At 32.1% G+C, this 24,010-nt stretch overlaps 1 protein-coding gene across 1 annotated transcript in view; it reads right to left on the bottom strand.

Moving 5' to 3' along the window:
- Positions 1-3,043: 3,043 nt before the first annotated feature.
- The window catches only part of tns1b (tensin 1b), a 106,434-nt gene continuing 85,467 nt past the window's right edge, over positions 3,044-24,010 (bottom strand). Inside the window, exons 19-28 of the mRNA XM_073845126.1 lie at positions 23,825-23,911; positions 21,593-21,721; positions 19,996-20,091; positions 16,510-16,587; positions 14,285-14,356; positions 13,891-13,917; positions 11,982-12,150; positions 11,818-11,886; positions 9,956-9,985; positions 3,044-7,297 (exon numbers count right to left, since the gene is read on the bottom strand). Coding sequence (XP_073701227.1) covers positions 7,156-7,297; positions 9,956-9,985; positions 11,818-11,886; positions 11,982-12,150; positions 13,891-13,917; positions 14,285-14,356; positions 16,510-16,587; positions 19,996-20,091; positions 21,593-21,721; positions 23,825-23,911 — 899 coding nt within the window. The 3' untranslated portion in view covers positions 3,044-7,155. The remainder of the gene's footprint in view (positions 7,298-9,955; positions 9,986-11,817; positions 11,887-11,981; positions 12,151-13,890; positions 13,918-14,284; positions 14,357-16,509; positions 16,588-19,995; positions 20,092-21,592; positions 21,722-23,824; positions 23,912-24,010) is intronic.

Genomic DNA, 24,010 nt, shown 5'->3' on the forward strand with positions numbered 1-24,010 from the left:
CAAAGTCTTGTTTTCTGAAAAATAAACAAATTTTGTTTAAAACTAGAACAGATATGTCTAGGGGTATGAAAAGGTGGTTGTTGGCAGATATTTAAGGCTGAAGCCTTAAGACATCAAATGAACTATTAGCCTTTAATTAAAATGTAATATGGATTGTTTGGAAGATGTACTTTCAAACTTTAAAGTGTCTATTTGGTCATAAAAAGTCTTATTTGGTCTTAAAAATCTTGAATTCACCTTCATATAACCTGCAGCAATCCTATAATAATGGTATATAATAAATATAGTATCTCGGTGACACTAAATAACACCGAAGCAGAGATAAAACATCCTTGGTATCTTGTTCTTGCCTTTATAGTCAATGTAAGAAATGGTTAAAGTGAGAGTGTGTATATAGGCAGGACAAGATGATACTAACCAATAACAGACACACAGTCTTAGGTCAGGTTGAAGGGCTTTGTCTAACTAATCAGTGGAAACTCTGAGTAATGCTGTAAGAGCTATTGTTTTGCTCCGTAATCTACTGGGGCTTTGACGAGTGACCCTCCCAGCACAATGGGCCAAGGGTTTTTGTAACCTTTTAGCAATGCGAATATGTAGGAGTGCCCCAACTTGGAACCCAGCTAATGAGAAAAGGGTTTTCTGCTTACTGATCTGCTACATAACTCCATAACTCCCAAATGAAATCACCATCTCCTCCTCGCTCATGAAGGGATGTAATTAGCGAGAGTGAGAGAAATGCAATTCAACACATGCGTATCTCCTCTATTGGATCTGCAGTCTGACGCAGAAAACATCTGCTCTCTTGGATGATCTAAGAGTGTGCATCATGCTGCTGATGTTCAGAGCATTTACAGTCAGCTCCAAAATATGTATTTTTATAATAGATTTGCATTCATTACATATGCATTTTAATGAAGAATAGTGTCATTTCCAATTATTTTATCACTTGATGAGCTAAAAATTACCTTTTATTATTTCAGTGAACTGAACGTATACACTGCCATTCAAAAGATCGGGATCAGTTAGATTCTGCGTTTATTTGATCAAAAATACAGAATATTATTACAAATTAAAATAAGGATTTTCTATTTTAATATACTTGAAAATATATATTTTTTCCTTTATGCAAAGCTAATTTTCATCAGCCATTCGTCCAGTTTTTTAGTGTCACATGGTCCTTCAGAAATCATTTTAATATGCTGATTTAATAATGTTATTATCAGTGTTTGAAACTATTTTGCTGCTTTTTTTCTTGAACCTGTGATATTTTTTTCAAGATTCGCAATTGAATAAAGTTTGATATTTTTTTTTCTAACAATAAGTGTCAAATATTTCAAATCTTTAAATATCTACTGATGTCAAAGTTTTTTTTTTTTTTTTTTATAAAAAAGTCAAAATCTACTTACGTAAATTCTTACAAAGGATTTCTATTTTATTTATTTTTTTATTTTTTTTTTTAAAAGCAGCAAAAACGTTTAATACGTTTTAAACTTGTAAGTCTTGATTGCTTTTGGAGCACAGACTTTATTTCATTGAAATAAATGTATACATTTTAGTTTTTTTTTTTTTTTGCATTTTTTTGTGCATTTTTAGGGAATTTTATTTATATATTGAATGTTTGGAGCACAGACGTTATTTCATTAAAATGAATGTGTATTAATATTTATTTTATATATATTATAAAATTATACAATTATTATAAAATATTTATTTTTATTTTTTTATTATTATTATTGGTCCTAAATTATATTTATGGAATAATTAATATACATTAACTACCTGTTAACCACTTAATAGACCTGAAAATGAAATTTCCAGCTTAAACTGTTGTAAATCTTGAATGCTTTGGAGCATAGATTCACTTTTTTATTTTTATTGAAATGAATGTGTTATTGTTATTATTTAAATATTAGCATTTTTAGGGGAATTTTATGGTCCTAAATTATATTTATGAAATAGTTCATATCCGCTTATTACCTGTTAACCAGTGAGCATATATCTGAAAATTACATTTCCAGCTTTTTTTCTTCTTTTCTTTCCCATTTCTTGAATGCTTTGGAGTAGACTTTATTTCAGTGGAATTAATGTGTATATATTTTTTATTTTGGTATGTTTTTGTTGTTGTTTTTGCATCTTTAAATGACCTCTTTGCGCATAGACCTGAAAATGAAATATTTCACTGTAGTAAATCTTATATGCTTTGGAGCACAGACTTGCATTTGGCAAATTATTACTGAAGCGAAAAAGGTAAAACTAAGAAAAAAATTAAAGAAGTTTAGGTTTATTATTTTATTATTATGAAAAAGGCACAACAATAATGTTTCAAAATTCTATATGAAACACAATACTCTGAAACTAAATTAAAATCAAAGCCATAAATCTAAAGTTGTTCCAAGTTTGCTTTCAGTATGATTTTGTTTGGGCGCAGTAGCATTTTTGATTTGCAAGTGTGACTTTTTTTTTTTCATGCCATTTAACGTTTTCAGGTTTATTATTGTGTTTATTTAATTTCACATAGCAAGTTGCAAATGCTTACCAAGTTTTGTACCATTTTGATGAAGTTAAAAAAACAAAAGCGTAAAATGTTTTGGTCAAAAATGACCGAACAGCACAAGAGGTTTAAATAAAAATCCCATTTTTCAATGTAATCTCAGACTTTTGGAGCCAAATTCCCATGTTTCGTGAACTACAGTCAAGGGAATTCCATCAAATCCAATCTTTGTTACTGTACTTCATGCATTCCAAACCTTAATCCATAAATGTTCACATTTCAAATGTTTATTCGCCTATGAAGAAGAGAATTGGAAATAACGCATGGCCAATCTACAGCGTTTGCCTCCAAGTTTTCTTTGTGAGCAAGTTTATTTTTCCATCTCATTTTCCTGTTGAAGCTCTATGGAAAAAGAGGCTTGGCCTCTGCAGTGATTGGTACAGTGACAGTTCCATTAGTAAAATCAAATAGCTTTCATTCAGAGCTGTTAATGAAGTATAGCACATGATAAACGAGCGGCGTTCAAGAAATGCACAAACCAGGACACAGTTTTTCTAGCAACAGTGTACTTTAATGTAACTGATTTGGATCGCTCTTTAATGTATACTTTTTTTGCCAAAACAATACAATGAGGCTGTAAAACATGAAGCAAATAAAACGACGTGGTTCTGTACAGCAATAGTAGCTCATTCACACATTCTAAGTCTGTTAACAAGTGGACATAAAAAAATATATAATAACACAACACTGCTGACTAATACATGGAGGAGTGGGGAGTTGATTATTTATTTTTATTTGTATTTTTCTCTGACTGCCTAAATGTTCTCAGGTAAATGCGAAACCTCGTAATTTCCGTGCGGTTTGAAAATGACCGTTTGGATGAAACACAGTTTGGTGGTGTTTATCTAAGCCTGTGCACCGAATGAAACATCCAGAAAGGCAAGCAAAGCAAGTAAATATATATTCTAGTGTGCATAAACACTCTTAAACCACGTTTACACCAGATACGTCCAGCACTGTGAAAGTAGACAAATTCCATTTTAAGCAACTCAATTCAACTAAATTCCTTCATCTAAACGTCAAAGTCAGATTGAAAATGGCCTTTGGCCTATTAATTAATAACATCCAAGCATATGTACTCAATTGTATGCAAAATTTAACCTCATTTTTCTTGTATGCCAAAAATCATTAGGATATTAAGATCATGTTCTATGAAGATATTTTGTACATTTCCTACCGTAAATATATCAAAACTATATAAGAACTTCATTTGGAATACTTGAAAGGTGATTTTCTCAATATTTAGATTGATTTGCACCCTTTAAATTGTTATAGGGCAATATTTGGCTGAGATGCAACTAATCATACATCAATGGAAAGCTTCATTTAGCTTTCAGATGAGATCTAAATCTCAATTTCTACAAATTGACTCTCATGACTCTTTTGTGGTCCAGGGTCTCACATGTAAACAATTAAATGCAACTGACCTACAAGAAATTAGCTATTTATTAATTTTTTGTCAGTGCTGGATGCTTTCAGTGTAAACACGGTGTTGCTGTTAGGATAATTGAAGCAGTCATACTTATTTGATATTTTGCTCTTTTTCAGCTCTTGATCATTAAGTGCTTTGCATTCATTTGGAGCAGTTTTGTACGGTTAAACAAAAGGGACTCATGGCAACCAAACACAGTGGGAACACGTCATATAGCATGTGCGACGAGTCAAAACAGACCCCCATGCCAAAAACAACAAGCCGTCGTTCGTGCACGACCAGACAGTGATCAATTCTCAAACTAAGGCGTACAAACGTGAAATAAAATCTTTGGCAAAAATGAAGTATTTACATACAAAGGGACGCGTGGGACAGTTTTCAGGGCGGTACGGACCTACTGCTTAAATCGTTAGGGACTCTGCACAGTTAAAACACTGCAGTATTACTTTTAATCTAAATTTAATAAGGGTTCTGAACAAATTTGTGACTCTAAGGGAACTGTAGAGGATGCATAGATGTTGATATGGCTGGCAATACCTGACAGCGCCTCACGATGGCAGTATGAAACAAAATACTGAATTCTGCCTGAGAGAATCGCTGGGCAAGTGGGTTTCACCGAGGGCTCAATACTGGGAGGGAAAGGATGCCAAAATAATAGCATTAATACAAAAATAAAGCACTTCCTTACTTTTCTTTACACAAAGCCTCTTGCGGTAAACAAATCAGCCGACTCACTTTCTCCAAAGGAACTTCCTTACGTATGCAAAAGCGACAGTGAGTTCTACTTTAACCCTCTAGTCTACGTCCATCTAAAGCTAAAGGAAAACATGACGTGAGAAAATATCCGATAATAAGCTTTCCAAATACATACACTTTACATCATACGATGCTTCTCAAAATCTCACGATTTTGACACATTAGCCAAAATAAAGACTATTTCTTTTGGAGGCTAATCTTTATGTAGACTATACAATATATCTATGGGTAAATGAGTTAACATGAAGCCAAAAAAGTAGCAAAAACATCATAATACAATAAATATTCAGTAAAATCACTTTTTGATGTATTTTTTTATATATATATACTTAGCTTACTTTGGGGTAGAATGATAGTGTGAGTGTGTTTGAAGCGAGGCATAGAGATACAGTGACAGATCCACACCTTACTGTCAGATACACAATGATTACACACTCAGACCTGAAGAGAAGAGAGCATAGCCGTGGCTCGGGGACGCTAACAAGTGGAGACCTGGAGCTAACGGTTCAATTCAGCTCTTGCAGTGCAATAGAACGGCATTATCAAATCAGATGTCCAACCATTACTGTGGTTTCAAAGATGTTTTGACTTATGATGGAGTTTTGGTTCCTTGCCACTGTCACTTGGGGTCTAAACAAATTTAATATTCAGAAACTCTTATCTATTTGACTGACACTGAACTGAATTGAGCCGGATCATACAAAAAGCATGTTATTGTTTATTAAGTACTGACCTGTTACCTGAATGATCCAAATCTGTGTTTTTTTTTTTTTTTTTTTTTTTGTTTAGTGGATCATGAGTCCCTTCTTTGTCTTAAAAAGTTAAATTGCCCGCCGTTCTTCAGAAAACTCTTTCAGGTCCCACAAATTTTTGGTTTTCATGCGTTTTGTTTATTTGAACCCTTTCCAACAATGACTGTATGATTTTGAGATCCTTCTTTTCACACTGAGGACAACTGAGGGACTCATTCACAACTATTACAGAAGGTTCACAAGCTTACTGATACTTCAGAAGAAAACACAATGCATTAGCTGGGGGGTGAAAACTTTTGGAATTTGAAGATCGGAGTAAAATTGATTTCTTTTGGCATGTAAGTATCTTCTGTAGCCTCTGAAGGGCAGAAATGCAAAATAAGAAAAATGTACACACATCCATTCGGTTCAAAAGTTTTCACCCCCTGGCTTTTTCCTTCTGGAGCAACAGTGAGCGTTTAAACCTTCTGTAATAGTTGCATGAGTCCCTCAGTTGTTCTCAGTGTGAAAATATGGATCTCAATATCATAGAGTCATTGTTGGAAAGGGTTCAAATACACAAAAATGCTGGAAAACCAAATTTCTGGGACCTGAAGGATTTTTTCTGAAGAACAGCAAGGGATGTTAACTTTTGAACGGGGTCATTTTTATAAATTTCAACTTATTTTCTCTTGTGGACTATATTTAAACATCTTTTATGAAACACATCGCATTCATGTCAGTACTAAACGAACAATAACATGCATTTTGTATGATCCCTCTTATTTTAGTAAAAGAATTAACATTTAGCAGATTCTGAAAGGTGGATGTAAACTTTTGACCATATTTAGTTTGCTATACTTTTTTTTTTTTCTTACACGTTGCCTGTCAATCTGACTTCAAATGCCATTTTATTGCACTTTTCCAGGAGATATCTGGAAATGAAGACTGTTCAAATGGCGATTGCTGGATATTCAAGGACCAGAGGTGAATGGAGAGGCCAAATTACTGAAACAACTCCATCCAACACACATCCATTTTCTCCCAGAAGAGCATCTTTGAAGGTGAGAATATCTAATTTACCCTTACTTTTAGCTTCTGCTACTATAAGTTCTGCTGTTTTTTTGCAATCCCCACAAGGTTTTGAGTTTATCCAGAGTGGACTCTTAGTTAGCATATTAAAAGGTCTCGCACTTGTAGCGTGAGAAACAGGAGCCGCTTCAGAAGGAAAAGAGGTGATGCTTCAGTTCATATGTACAGTTTTAACAAAGCAGCCATGGTTTACCAAGATATACAAGGACGCTTGAATAATGATTGGTTTGTCCTGACTGCTCTCTTATCTTTGGTACATCAGCCCCACATTTCAGCCTCCTCATCAACCTTTTTTTTTTTTTTACTTTTTCTTTTCCTTTTTTCTTAAAAAATAAGCAACAAAATCACCGACATCATTTCCACGTCCCCTCCGAGTGAGATGAAGATCACCTCCCCTCTGTACTTCACTCCTCTACGCCCGCACTGCACTTCCTCTGTCCCTCTTCCTCACTGCCGTCCGAATTACCCTTCCTCACACATTCACGCAGCCTCTCACCCAAACATACAGAACAAAAACAGACACTTAAAAAAAAAAAAAATCAAACAGAGCAAAATGAAAGTCCTCCAGAAAGCAGCGTTGGGTGAAGAGTTCACCGCTTCTGAGAGTTGAGCATCACTTTAGAGACGAAGTTGACGATGGCCGTGGCCGGTTGGTCGGGATCCATCTCGGCGAACAGGTGACTGACGTTGTCTGTCGTGCTGCCTTGCTTTCTGGCCACAAAGCCAAAGAACCTGTGAGGGGAAACACAAAAAAATGACTTTTATTATGCTGTTGGTTTTAGGGACATTTGGGCAAAGCTTACAAAACGTGTCTAGGTCACAATCCACTCTACATCTGTATGTGACCCTGGACCTCAAAACCAGTCTTAAGTAGCACTTAAGTAGTATTTGTAGCGATTTTTCTTTTACGACAAAAATCTGTAGGATATTAAGTAAAGAGCATGTTCCACAACGATATTTTGTAAATTTCCTACCATAAATGTATCAAAAAATAATTGATTTGTGATATGCATTGCTAAGATTTATGTGTGTTAGATCAGTAAGAAGTTTTATGTTTTTTAAAGTCTTTTATGCTCATTAAAGTTCCAGAAAAAAATACAGAAAAAAGTAAAATTCTGAAATATTATTGCAATTCAAAATAACAGTTTTCTATTTTAATATACTTTAAAATATAATTTATTTCTGTGATGAATTTTCTTCAGCCATTACTCCAGTCTTCAGTGTCACGAAATCCTTCTATGCTGATTTATTATCAATGTTGCAAACAGTTTTTGCTGCTTAATATTTTTTGAAACCTGTGATATTTTTTTTAGTGTTCTTTGATTAATAAAAAGTTAAAAGGAACAGCATTTATTCAAAATGGAAATCTTTTTGTCAACTTTACACATCCTTGCTGAATAAAAGTATTAATTTCTTTCAAACAAAAAATGTACAGTAGTGTATATTGTTACAAAAAAGATTTCTATTTGAAATAAATGCTGTTCTTTCATTAAAAAAATCCTATAAAAAGTATCAGAGGTTCCAAAAAAAAGCCCCACGACTGTTGAAAATTATCAGTCATTATTGATAATAAATCAGCATATTAGAATGATTTCTGAAGGTTCATGTGACACTGAAGACTGGAGTAATAATGCTGAAAATTCAGCTTTGAATCACAGGAATAAATTACATTTTAAAGTATATTAAAATAGAAAAATCACTATTTTAAATTGCAATAATATTTCACAATATTAATGTTTTGTTTCTGTATTTTTAATCAAATAAACCCAGCCTTGATGAGCAGAAAAGACTTCTTTAAAAAACATAAATCTGATTAAGCCGAAACTTTTGTATGTATATATACTGTGAAATATTATTGCAATTTAAAATGGTGATTTTCTATTTTAATATACTTTAAAATTTAATTTATTCCTGTGATGCTAAATTTTCAGCATTATTACTCCTGTCTTCAGTGTCACATGAGATATATATGCATTAAAGATATATGCATTTCCCATTTCCCAGAAATTAATTAATAAAAAAAAAATCAATCTATCTCTGTAACTTCCTAGATTTTCCATATTAAGTGAATTGGGAAAATCACATTTTACAATTTAACTAATATTTTCAGATTTGTTTACCAGAAACCTGGGATTATGTGCTTAATTGTCATGAAAAAACAAATAAAATAGCCCTCTTTATAAAAAATATTTTTTTAATATACTTCAAATATAATTTCTTTTCTTTTTAGTATTCATAATGGGGTGAAATGAATTGAGCATGTTTTCATGATTACGTCTTCAAATGCAAAGTCTTTCCTAACAAAACATGAACCTAACGTGGTCATGAAATCACAACTTATACAATTTTTCTAGTTGTATAGTACATGTGAACTCTGGCGCCCGTTAAAAACACAACCTTGCTCTGCCCTTACTTGATCTGAACACATAAACCCAGCAGCATTATTCATTCTGTAGTAATATTAAATCTGAGCTTCTCTTCTCATCTCCTAAACCACAACAGCAGAAATGACGTTCATGGTGAACGCCTCTAACATCATGTGCTTTCATCCTCAGCCCAGTCCGATGATCTATTCCTCCTGTGTAAGATATCTGCCCAGTGATTCAACAGCACAGCGCTTTATAACACAGCCGTTCCAGACCGATCTCTTTCAAAAGTGGGCCAGATTGAGCCGTGAGGGCTGTCACATGCCTCATTGCTCCGGGAGTGTAAAATGTCTTGTGCGTGAAAACTCAAGTGCTTAGTAAAGAGATCTGCTCAGATTTGTGTGCGAGAGGATCATGTCGTATTTCGATTTTTGGGCCAGAAATCATCACATGTGATTTGTGGAATGAAACTGGCTCTTTTTTGTCTCTTTAAAGAGATAGTACAACAAAAAATGGAAATTCTGTCATCATTTAGACACCCGCAAGTTATTCCAAACCTGTATGAGTTTATTCCTTCTGTTGAGCACAACATTTTTCCATCGACTTCCATAGTATGGAAAAATATACTATGGAAGTCAATGGCTACCGTCAACTGTTTGGTTACCAACATTCTTTAAAATGGTTTGGAACTTGAGGGTGAGTAAATGATGACAGAATTTATGAGAGCGATGAAGCATCTGAGAAGCATTTATCCTTCATGTATGTAGTGTGTGGCCTCAGAGGGTAAATCATGACAGGCTTGTGTGAGGGTTAGCAGGTTAACGTCATGTTCTGTGCCGTTAGCTGAGACAGCAGAGATCACAATCCCGCTCATTCATCACGATAGCCCTGGGCACAGGCACTTTATCCCATGATGCACCAGGGAGTAGGAACAGCTTTTGGGACTGATGCATATCTAAACTGCTTTCAGATAAGAGCGCCTGCTAAACTGTAAAAGATCAAGTTCACTGTTATCAAAACTTACTTTGCAGTGCCACCCTCTGGTTTGCTCCACCTGGAATGACATTGAAACCGATTTTAGATGTTTAACTTTGAGCAACTACAGCATTAACTAAATAATAATAATGCATTTTATTTATAGAGTGCTTTTTGAAAATAAAATAATGAAATTCAATACAATAAAACCAATACCACAGTATTAATAATCAAACATTAAACGCAAAACTAAAAACGTTTTAAGCATTTTAAAAGATTTGATTATACATTCAAACCAAAATGTATTCAGAAACCTTCAACATTTCTCACATTATCACTGTTTAATCACTATTGTTTAGAAAATGGTAATAAAATATGACAGTCAGAATTCATCCTGATAATGTCAGATAACTTTGATAGAAAGGTGTGTAACAAACCATGGTCAGGTCGAAGTGTCAAAAAAATTTGGTGCCAAATTTTTATCAGTTTTACTGGTAGTCTACTGTATGAAGAATTTTTGGTTATAATATATCAGTTTGCTTTAGTTCATTTATGCAAGTGAGGATAGCAAAATAGTGTCCTGCACCCACTAGAAACAAAAATAGAAATTATATCTGGTGTCTGAATAATTTTTGGTTTGACTGTAGACAAATCAATAATAAAAAAAAAGTAGACTTTGACGTTTCCTGAAGAATACGCAACATCATACATTTTTGTAAATAAAACTTAATTTTAAATTATAAAACTTATAATGAGTTTTAAAGAATGCTTTACAAGAATATACTATTTTGGCCTTTTTACTTTTTACAATGTTGTTGTTATTATTATTATGAGTGAAAAAAATACATTAAATCAAGTATATACAGTTGCAATTAAACTCCCCAGAGACTGCAGTATTTTACAATTCCAAGTTTTTCTGAAGATCCTAGATACTAAAAAAATGCTATCTATAACAGAGTACTGGCATGTTAAAAGTGATAATGTCAATATATACTGCTATGTTTCTGAGTTCTAGGATTTTTCAATAAAACAGCTATGTCATAACTGTTCAAACCCATATTTAACATTGCTGTTTTAGTCACTTATTTGAACAGTGGGGTCTTAAAACACAGCTTTTTTTATTAACTCTATTAGAAAACAGAAATAGCTTGAGCTGTTACGTATACATAGTTAGTCCATGCATGTGCTGAAGTTTTAATAGCTAATATGACAAAGTCAACAGAGCTGTCACAAAAGCTATAGAGAAGAAATTATTTAATTACCTTAGGAAGTCTAAGGCTATATAAAGATTTTCAAGACGTTAAAAGTTCCTAGAGGCACATTCCTTAGCTTAAAATGTGTTGTACCAGAAAAAAAAAAAAAAAGCACAATATCATAAAATGTTTGAAAGCTTTTCCAGGCGAGGAATGGGCCAAGATTGCACTAGAGAGGTAACAGAAGCTTCTAAACACTGACAAGCAGTGTTTATTGGTGGTTTTAAAGAATAAAAGATTCTGCACCAAATTTGACTTTTGGAGGTTGAATAATTTTGAACATGAGTGTTTAGAGCCACTGATTTTTTTTTTTTTTTTTCGCAATTCATCAACTTACGTTCTCAGAATTACTCAAATGTGTATTGCTCTGCAGCAAAATCTTGCAGGGCAGGGGGGATTGAATAATTTCGATTGCAACTGTAATATATACATGTATGTGTGTGTGTATATATATATGAGAAATAAAGAACCTTGACCCTTGAAACTTAAGGTTTGAAAAATCTTTGAATTGTAATAATAAGCAACATTAAGAGCGATACTGCCTGGCAAGCACAAATATAATTCTGATCCTGTAACCTGATCCACTAATCAATATATAAATGTTGTGATACTGACTTCCGTGACTAAAATGAATGCTAATGTTTCAGGTTTTGCTTACTTCCTCTCCTTTGGATCAATGTCACAGAACGTGACCGTGCCAATGGGATAATGTCGTCTGAAGAAAAGCCTGTTGAAGAAATGACAGGTATGTGTTTTAAAACCTCTTCAGATGTAGCTTTGGAATACATTAAGATTCAACCAGAAAGAAAGATAGAGACTCACTTCCTCTGGTTGTCTGTGAGTGTGATGCCTTGCGCTGACACCTTGAAGTGAACCACGGTGGCTGAAGGTCCGGGACTGGCTGCCATGGTTTCTGAGATGGCCTTGGCGATGGCCTGAGGCCCAGTCAGGGACTCCATATCCACAGAGTTTATGTACAGGACATTGCATGCTGGGAAAGACAAGAAAACATGCATAGATCAATAACCATGCAGAGAATTAAATTACAGCTGCATTATGTAATGCAGATGCACCATAATAAACTTTAATCTTTATACATAAGGTGATTTTATCAAATGCATATCATTAGTATATTCTGCATATGCATAACCCAGTGGTTCTCAAAGTGCGTGTCGAAGGTATCAGCATAAAATTTTGAAATATCATTAATATTCATATATTTAAACATGCTGCACTGATGTTTTACCAGTGTTGTTTTAGTATTATTTATAATAATTATACACTACCAGTCAGAAGTTTTGAATCTTTTTTTTAATATTTAAAGAAGTCTGCATTGATTTGATCCAAAATATGGCAAGATTGTGACTGCTTTATATTTGAATATATTTTAAAATGTAATTTATTCCTGTTATCAAAGCTAAATTTTCAGCATCATTACTCCAGTCTTCAGTGTCACATGGTCCATTCTAATATGCTGATTTACTGTTCAGGAAACATTTTTATTTTATTATTTTTTTTTATTATTATCAATATTTAAAACAACTGAGTACGTTTTTTTTCAGGATTCTTTGATGAATAGAAAGATCCACAGATCAGCATTTATCTGAAATAAAAAGCTTTTATAATTGCTTCTATAATTTCTTTTTTGGTATAGTGTATAATGTTATAAAAGAAATTATAAAAGAAATTGTAGAAATGAATACTTTTGTTTAGCAAGGATACTTTAAATTGATCAAAAGTGATGATAAAGACATTGTAATGTTAGAAACGACAAATACTGTTCTTCTGAACTTCATCAAAGAAACCTGAAAAAATATACTTGGCTGTTTTCAACATAATAATGCTAATAAATGTTTTTTTGAGCAGCAAATCAGAATATTAGAATGATTTCTAAAGGATCATGTGACTGGAGTAATGATGCTAAAAATTCAGCTTTGAAATCACAGGAATAAATTACATTTTAAAATATATTCAAATAGAAAACAGATATTTCAAATAGCAAAAATATTACGAAATGTTACTGTTTTGCTGTACTTTGGATCAAATAAATGCAGGCTTGCTGAGAAGAAGAGACTTCAAGAAACTTATTACTGTCCAAAAACTTTTGACTGATAGTGTACTTGTATACAATTAAAGCACTTATAAATATTTTCCATATTATTTCTACTTGGCTTTATTTTATTTCACTTTTATTACTTTAAACTTGTTTTATTATCTAATATTCCTATTTTATTTTATTAAAGCTTTATTTCAGTAAAAGGTTCAATAGTGGCATCTTTAAAATATTCAATGTTTTTTTTGCATGCATTTTGAATGCATTTTGTTTTTTTATTACTAGAAAGACAAAAGACTATAAAAAATGTAAGTAGGTGTTTCTTTTTTTAACTTCATTTACTGTACAATTCAACAGCTCAAGAAATTGAGAACCACTGGCATCATCTATCAGTAAATCCATGCATATAGTAATCTAACATCATTCATAAAAGGAACATGCCATATTCATATAGAAAGGTGATCTTGAAATACAGTCGAGGCCTTAACAAAAAGCTGAAAACACAGCAGCCGAACAGTTTTTAGCAGACAGGTGAAGGTGCTTCTGGAGATCTGAACCGTCACATGCACAGACAGTAGTAAAAGAGGAGTGCGGTTCTCTCTCTAGACACGGCGGTCAAAGTCAGGTTAAACAAAACGACACAGATAAATAAAATACGCAGAGCATCGCTGGGTTTACCATGGGATTCAGCTGGACTCTTCTGCCCTAAATCATTTCCACAGGAGTGACACCAGAATGGGGAAGAACATGGCAATTGGTTCAGAGTTGATATCAGATCATAAACAAGTAACACAGCTAGTGTGACTGCACTAATATAGGACAAATGACTTTTTAAAAAAATATTGATTTGAGCATTTCCGATGCTGAATTTCTGACAAACATTTTCAGCTCATATTTTTGTTAAATGTGGGATTTAATGTTCATCTGGTCCATGTACTTATGTAAGTGCAACAAATCAGTCTTAATTTGAACCTGAATATGAAACATTGTATCTTTTTAGTCCTTCAAACCTCATAAAATGCAAACAAGTGATTGATTTTATACTATTAATCATGCCTGTAAATATTCTCACCTGCACCCTGTTTGAGCATCTCTGCCGCTGGGTTGGTCGGTGTTGCGATTTCAGGAGACTCCTCTAGAGGATCTGTAAAAATGACAGTGGGTCAAAGTTTAAACTGTGCACATCCTGTCAGTTTGAGTACTATGACCTGTCGATGTGCTGCGAGAATTCTTGCTATGTTAGGAATCAAAGCGCTTGGCTAACACGCTGTCACAGAGTGTTTGAAATGGCAGAGGTGCACACATAAAGGTGTGTGGTTTCATGCCCCCTGACACCTGGATGGCATATAGCAGTTGGCTGAGGATATAGGCCAGCTGAATGTGCAGACCTCGGAAAACACTCACAATTACTCACACCAGGCAAACAGGACATACATCATCATGACAGAAAGCGGAGCTAAGTGAGGTCATGAGTGGACATGTACAGTCAGTATGTACACAAAGTCACACTGGAAATACATAAAGTATGTATCTGGGTTTACTTTTGTGTTTTTATTAAATATTACAATTTGCTTTAAGAACAGTATTACTTTAACTTTCATGTTTGCTTATGTTTCTATCCTTGTCATTTTGTGCAAATTGTAAAATTGGATTAAAAACACCAAGATGCAATAAAAAAAATCAAATATCGAAGTCAAATATCAGTCATGTGACTGAATGTTTGCCTACTATGACCTTCCAAAACTATCATGACATAGAAAAAATGTAATTTATTCCTTGATTTAAACAATTTTTAGCATCATTACTTCAATCACAAGTCACATGATCATTCAGAAATCATTCTAATATGCTGTTCAAGAAAATTTATTATTATTGTTATTATATATATATTTAAAACAGTTGAGTACATTTTTTTTCAGTTGTTTAAATATTTCTACTTCAGTTTAAGTAATTTAAGTATTTCAATTTTTTTTATCTAGTATTTCAATTGTATTATCTAATATTTGTATTTTATTAAAGCTATATTTCTGTAAAAGGTTCAATAGTGGCATTATAAAATATTCAGTGTATTTTTTTTTCAGCAACATTACTTCAATCTTCAGTGTCACATGAGCCTTCAGAAATCATTCTAATATGCTGATTTACTGTTCAAGAAAATGTTTTATTATTATAAATATTTAAAACAGTTGAGTATTTTTTTTTCAGGATTTTTTTGATGACTAGAAAAATCCAAAGATTAGCATTTATTTGAAATAAAAACGTTTTTGTAATATTATACACTATGCCATTTAAAAGCTTGTAGTCAGTATCATTTTTTTTTTTTTTTTTTTGAAAAAAAAAAAATTATAGAAATTAATACTTTTTAGCATAGGTCAAACATTTATAAAGTTACAAAAGAATTCTATTTTAGATGAATGCTGTTCTTCTTAACTTTCTAATAATTCTACTCTGCTGTTTTCAACATAATAATAATATTAAATGTTTTTTGAGCAGCAAATCAGAATATTAAAATGATTTCTGAAGGATCATGTGACTGGAGTAATGATGCAAAAATCACAGGAATAAATTACATTTTAAAATATGTTCATATAGAAAATGGTTATTTTAAATAGTAAAAATATTTCAAAATTGCTGTACTTTGGATCAAATAAATCCAAAGCGGCTTGGTGAGCAGAAGAGACTTCTTTAAAAAAAAAAAAAAACTATTAATTAAAAAAAAAATCTTTGACTGTCCAAAAACTTTTGACTGATAGTGTATTTTGTTCCTAAACATAGTGCATTTTTTGAAAAATGCTAGCAAACTAAGTTTAACAGAGCATTTTGTCTGTGGCTCTAAACTGCAAGTAAATTTTATCAAATATAAAAAACAAATATATATTTATATCAAAACTTCATTTTTGATTAGTAATAGGCATTGCTAAGAACTTAATTTGGAGAACTTTAAAGGCAATTTTCTCAGTATTTTATATTTTTTCGCACCCTCAGATTCTAGATTTTTTAAACAGTTACTAATATTGTCATATCCTAACAAACCATACATCAATGGAAAGCTTATTTATTCAGCGTTCAGATGATGTATAAATCTCAGTTTCAAACAATTGACCCTTATGACTGGTTTTGTGGTCCAGGGCCACAAATGTATTACAAGTTTTAAGTAAATAAATGGAAAACAAAGTATTTTATTTTTTTAAACTTACATTTATTTTCACATTTAAATAAAAAAGGTTTTGAAATGCAGTCTCCAGCAGGACTTTTGGAGCTCACTGTATGTGTGGGGAAAGTGATATGACATCTCACCTCTGGTTGGTATGACTAGTTTGCAGGGCAGAGCCAGAGGAGTGATGGAGTGCTGGTAGACCAGTGCAGACAGGCAGCCTAAAAGCAGAAGATGAAAACAAAATTGGGGTCAGATTTACGAGCGGAAATCAGAGGAGGGAATACTTTACATTACAACTGTGATGCCTGGCATTGACAATCCATAAATCCATGTTGTTGACCAGTCGTGTCAGTGAAAGCTGGACGACAGGAGGGACAGCCGTACCGGCACTACAGTCTTTATTAAACCTCTGCTTCAAATGTTTGACTATATTAGGAAAAACAACCTCTGGAGAGACTTTTTTTGGGCAGAATGTTTCCTACTGCTCGTGACAAACGGCAGAACTGCGGAAGCAAAACGTCCAGGTTAACGATGGAAAGGAGTTGTTGCCAATTTTAAATGTTATTATCAGCTTTTAAACTCTCCTCCTTTAGCAATCAGATTTTATCAACACAAACAGGAAATGAGGAGGATTTACTTTAAGGCTCTTTTTCAGGAATAGTTCATTTCTAAATAGCTACTCACCTTTGTTGTTCCAAACCTGACTTCCTATTTAAAGTAGAGCACTTCTAGAATTGTCCATTCGACTTAAAATTTAAAAGTACTGTAAATGATGACAAAAACTAGCTCCAAAACAAAACTACCTAAAACACCATACATTACCACAAAAGTAGTCAATATGACAGGTGCACTATAATGCAAGCTTTCTGAGTGTTCAGATTATTTTTTCTAGTAACTAGTAAAGTAACGGGTTACTTTTGAATTTACAAGACAATATATGAGTTACTTTAAGTACGTAATTTGTTTTCCCAATCACTGACTGACAGCTCTGTTGTCTCCATGTTGAGAGAAATCTTGAGTAAGTGCAGAGGCGTTGTGCACGCTGTTTAAACTGTAGTTTTAGACTAAATGTCAGCATGCATTTACTCATCTCACTTGGACAAAAACAGATTCAGTATTCCTCAAAATGATCAAAAACAGTGAAATGCACACTCACTGCATTTCAATGTCTTTGCTGCTGACCTTCGGTGATTGAACCATACTAATAAACAAAAATGACTTTTTATATAAACATAACCTTTGTGTTTCTTCTTTTTTTAGTTCTGAAGAGTGTTGAACTTTTCGTCTCCTGCGTTTTTTGAAAGGCTTGTTTGAGCTGTGGCTTAAAAAGGTTTATTCATTTTGCTTTTCATGTGAAAGGGAGTTCACATATGCCAAACTTTTTTTATATTGTTTCGAAAATATTTTTATATTACAAAAAAAAAAAAAAAAAAAGCAAGCCCAGTCCAGATGAGAAAAAGTAACGTAATGGATTACTTTCCATAAAAAGTATTTACAGTTGAAGTCAAAAGTTTATATACACCTTGCAGCTTTTACCAAAATAAAAGGGATCATACAAAATGCATGTAGTTTTTTTTTATTTAGTACTGACCTGAGTAAGATATTCCACATAAAAGACCTTTACATATACTCATAAGAGAAAATAATAATTGAATTTATAAAAAATTACCCTGTTCAAGTTTACATTCTATTGATTCTTAATACTGTGTTGTTACCTGAATGATCCACAGCTGTTTATTTTGTTCATCCTGAACAGTTAAAGTGCCTTCTGTTCTTCAGAAAAATCCTTCAGGTCCCACAAATTCTTTGGTTTTTCAGCAAGTTTTTCCATCTTTTCACACTGAGGACAAATGAGGGACTCATATGCAACTATTACAGAAGGGTCACTGATGCTCCAGAAGGAAACACGATGCATTAACTTTTTGAATTTGAAGATCAGGGTAAATTTAACTTATTTTGTCTTCTGGGAAACATGTAAATCTTTTCTGTAGCTTCTAAAGAGCAGTACTAAATGAAAAAAATAAGATATTTAGGCAAAATAAGAAAAATGTACACATCTTCTACCTGTTCAAAAGTTTTCACCCCCAGGCTCTTAATTCATAATTTTTCCTTCTGGAGCATCAGTGAGTGTTTGAACCTTCTGTAATAGTTGCATATGAGTCCTTCAGTTGTCCTCAGTGTGAAAAGATAGATCTTAAAATCACACAGTCATTGTTGGAGAGAGTTCAAATACACAAAAATGCTGAAAAACCAAAGAATTTGTGGGACCTGAAGGATTTTTCTGAAGAACATTAGGCAGTTTAACTGTTCAGGACAAACAATGGACTCATAAACAACTATCACTAACAAAAAAAACAAAAAAACAGCTGTGAATCATTCAGGTAACAACCCAGTATTAAGAATCTAATGTATGTAAACTTTTGAACAGGGCAATTTTTATAAATTCAACTATTTTCTCTTGTGGACTATATAAACAAATTTTATGTGAAACATCTTATTCAGGTCAGTACTAAATAAAGAATAACATGCATTTTGTATGATTCCTCTTATTTTGCGAGGCGAGGTTTTGACTTCAACTGTAACTTACACAATTAGTTACTTTTTTTAAGGGAGTAACGCAATATTGTAATGGATTACTTTTGATCTTTTTATCACAAAGCCATCATATGACTTCAGAGGACTTAGCACTTAAGTTGCTTGGAAAACTTCTATCATACATTTGTGGAGCTTTTTGTCTTTTTTGATAACCGTGGTCTTTGTGTACTGCATAAAAAGTAGCTTAGGTTCTACCGGAATTCACCTTTTTTATATATTTACAGGAAAACATTAACAGCCTGCAGGTTTGAATTGCATGAAGATAAGCAAGTGATAACATTTTTTGGGCGTCCTGGCAGAGATTGAGCTGGAGGAGTGGAGCTTAAATCCGTCTGTACATTTATTAAACAAGACTGTTATTCCCAACAACACAGAAATCCTGCCAAATTTCACCCACACCTGCTTTCGTTCTTACAAATCAGAGTTTTCCTTTGTCTGCTCTGCTTTTCATAATAAACACACGCTTATGCAATGGTTACCGTAACAGGATGTTTGAGCTCTTATGCAATCTGCCCAGCCCTGGATTTTTATGTCTCCCTATTTGATGTGGAACGGGGCATATTGGAGAAGACAGAACTGTCCATTTGAACATACTAGGCCTCCGTGTAATGTGGTCAGCAGACAGTAAATTAGAGAGGGGCCGTCTTTAAGCTGTACTTAATAATGTCAGCTGCTTCCATGCTGTCGTTTGGACTACATATGTTCTACAGCTTTCTGGAAGCTACACGGACAGCTTGATTTAAAGGGAAGGATTCACATGTTAACTTGTATTGAAGAGCAGAAACCACACAAGCATTAGTTCTACAAGCTTGACAGATTGGGCTTTCACATTAGTGAACATTCAACAAATCATTCTCACGGCAGTGTTCGCAAGCTATGAGGAGCAATGGGGCTCTGTTGGCAAAAATGACTCCAGCATGGTCCAATCTAATTCAAAATAACTATTTGAATGTGTTTGTAACATGCTAATACTAAACAAGTCTCTGAACAAAGATTATGATTGATTTAAAATTGAAAACGGTTTGATTTACCAAAATATGGCTCGTTGGGACATCCCTTCAGTCTCACGCCTTTCGGACTCGTCTCAATCAGGAAATGTCTCACCAACTCATTAGTGACGTCTCCAGCTGAAATAATGATGGAATACGACATTAAAAACAATAGATGAACACAGCGTAATAATAGGATAATTTGTAGAACAAACTCTAAATTCGATTATTGTGAAACCCCCTTGATATCTGTAAATGTACCATATTTGTTTATATTTGCAATGCAATATTAGTACACAATTGACTGAATTTGTGTTTTTCAGGACCTTAACAGTATTTCATGTCCATTAATATAATTTAAAAAGAAAAAAGTAATTCATTTATTAAATGGACATTTTACAAAAATATTACAAAAATATTCTCAAAATCTTAAAAACAGTATTTCATGTCCACTAAATTTATATAATTACATTATTGTTTTATTTATTAAATTGACATTAAATGATTCTACAAAAATAAATATATTCTCAAAATCTTAAAAACAATAGTTCATGTCCATTAATTTAATTAAATAAAAACATTATTTTATTTATTAAATGGACATGAAATTAATCTGCAAATTATATATAATATTTAAAAACAGTATTTCATGTCCATTAATTTAATATAATTAAAAGAAAAGAAATACATGATTTATTTATTAAATGGACATGAAATAAGTCTACAAAAATAAATACATTCTCAAAATCTTAAAAACAGTATTTCATGTCCATTTAACTGAGTATAAATAAATAAAATATATATGTATTTCTTAATTAAACGGACATTAAATCTACAAAAATAAATACATTCTCAAAATCTTAAAAAACAATTAAAATAATTAAATGTAAACTATATATTTATTTATTAAATGGATATGAAATAAATCCACAAAATAAATACTTTCTCAAAATCTTAAGTTATGTCATGTCTATTAATTTAAATAAAAATATTAATGTATTAAATAGACATAAAATCTACAAAATTATAATAATCTACAAAAATAAATACATTCTTAAAATCTAAAAAAACACTATTTAATGACCATTCATTTAATAATAATAATAAAAAAAAAAAAAAAAAAAAAAAAAAAATATATATATATATATATATATATATATATATATATATATATATACATATGTACATAAAATTAACCTACAAAAAAAATCCATTCTCAAAATCTTAAAAAAAATATTTCATGCCATTAATGTAATATAATTAAAATATTAAATGGACATTAAATAAATCTACAAAAATAAATACATTCTGAGCTTGAAACCATTTTATTATATGAAAAAAACATGTATAAGATAAACTGTGCCACGACTGACCAATCACAATCTATTATTTCAGACATCTATGCAATAATATCGAGTAGAAAGATAAAGTAGAGTTGTGCAACTTCTGACAGGTAGTGCAGGAAAACCACAGTCTTTGGTTTTCCTTAAACGTTTCAATGTGTGTTGTTAGGTGTGTGTTTGTCTCCTGCGGACACAACAGGATTATGATCCAGGCGGGGTCAGATCTCCTGTCTGGAATACATTTGACAAATGATTATCTGCATTAGCCGCATGCCTGGAGGAGGCACATCAAATACCTTTCTTTGTAGGTTGTGCAGTCGGAGGTGGTGAGGCAACTTTCATGGCCAAGCCGTAGGCCCCTCTGAATGAATGACTGTCCCGAATGACAAAGGCTCCAGGCTCTTGATCCTTCAGCATGTTGATTGCTAGAGCGACAAGGACAAAATCACAAAGACAGTTTATTTGTAGCATAATGGCATCTTAAAAAGTCTTTCTTTGTGGGACAAGATGATGCAGACAAGCTTGCGAGTCCAAAATGTGTGGCATCCCATGGTTTGTTTATTGTGCAACCAAAAATGATAATAAAAAAAAAATATATATATATAAAGATTCTATCCATAACACCATACATTTAACTTTAACAAAGCCGCCTTAAAATATGCAAAACAAAATATGCACTCTTTCAATCATCAATATAAATATAATATAAATAAAATGTTTATATAGAAATATATTCATGAATAACAGATAAATATATTAATATACATATATAAATAATCACAAGTAATTTATCAATAGTACATCAGTGATCACTTGTCATAAATGTCTAGTATTATATCCCATATTATATTTTTTGTCAGTCAAAATGGACATGAACTCAATAAATAATAAAAATAAAATAAAAATAGTAATAATGTAAAAAATAAATATAAATCATCCATGCTGCACATGTGCCATATTAACAATAATACAATATTAATAATATTATTCCACAAGATAAAGTGTTTAAATATATATTTTATAATATATCATTTTATTCCAATAAAATTACATTTATTATTACATTATAGTATATTCACCAGTTGTCTAAATATATAATTAATATATTAATTTCATACATTTAATATATATTAAATTTATTTTTTAATATTATATTTTTATCTTTACTATAATATGAATTATTCCATAAACAATGATAGACTTGTTTAACTGCACATTTAAGTATTTACAACATAAAGTGTATATATATATATGTATATGTGTGTGTGTGTGTGTGTGTGTGTGTGTGTGTGTGTGTGTGTGTGTGTGTGTGTGTGTGTGTGTGTGTGTGTATTTTATTATTTTATTTAAATTAAATTAATTATTATGTTATATTATATTATATTCACCAGTTGTTTAAATATATATTAATTTTATACATTTAACATTAAATATATAATAAACATATATTTAATTGTATTATATTAATTCCACAAACACTGACAGAGGCTGTTTAAATATATATTTAATAATATTTTATATTATTTTATTACTATATTACATTACATGATATTATATTGTGTATATAAACAGCAGTTGTTTAAAAATATATTAAGTAATATATAAATTTTATACATTTAACATTTCATATATATTAAATATATTTTATTATATATTTTATATATATTATTTTATTTTTATTATAATTATTCCATACTCACTGAAAGAGGCTGTTTAACTGCACATGTAAGTATTTACAAGATAAAGTGTTTAAATATATTTTTATAATATTTTTTATAATTATATAAAATAAAATGTATTATTATATTATATTCACCAGTTGTTTAAATATATATTAACTGTATACATTTAATATATATTAAATATATTTTATTATATATATAAATTTACATTAACTAAATAAATAAATAAACAAACCTTGCTGCCTGTACTGCGTTAGGCTAACCAAGATTGTCACAGCACTTACATATTATTGTTTTTATTTATTTATTTATTAGCCCGTTTTGTGGCTTTAATTGCTTGTATTGTCCTCATTTGTAAGTCACTTTGAATAAAAGCATCTGCTAAATCACTAAATGTAATTTTTTTTCCCTTTTTTGCCATTTTTTCATCATTATTCACCAGCTGGAGATGTGAAGGTGAAGGCTATAATATGTTAACAAATTGCAGTTTTACACACAGGGAGATAGGGAGCAAATGCAGAAAAAACCTTGCTAAGGAGGTTTATTCGTTATCGTTAAGACAAGCTAATGAAGCAACCGATGCAGATGTTGGCTGGATTTAAGCGAGCACACATGTGGAGTGGCGTGTGATGTCACTGCATGTGCTTGCGTTTAGAAAGGACTCCAGCACAGATGATCTAATCCAATAAGAGCACAGAGGAGAACCAGATGTGGAGACCAACAGCGATTGACCTCACGTAGGGTGGCATGAGACATATTTTACTGTTTATGGCAGTTATGAGACTCCATTCGGTGGTCTAAATATAGATAAATTAACCCTGGAACACACACATACTGCGCCCTCACCTTGGTCTCTGGAGATATCTGGTTTATACCAGAATTTGGACGTGTCCTGGACGAACTTCACGTTCAGCCTGGTCTCTGGACTCCCATCTGGGAAATGAAATACGTACTTTATTTAGCAGTCCATCAGCTGTAAACTGATTATTGGTTTAATATGTCTAAGCTTATGAATGTAGTACTCTTTCAAAA

The sequence above is a fragment of the Garra rufa genome, chromosome 8 (genome assembly GCF_049309525.1).
Source record: "Garra rufa chromosome 8, GarRuf1.0, whole genome shotgun sequence".
NCBI classification, from domain to species: Eukaryota; Metazoa; Chordata; class Actinopteri; order Cypriniformes; family Cyprinidae; genus Garra; species Garra rufa.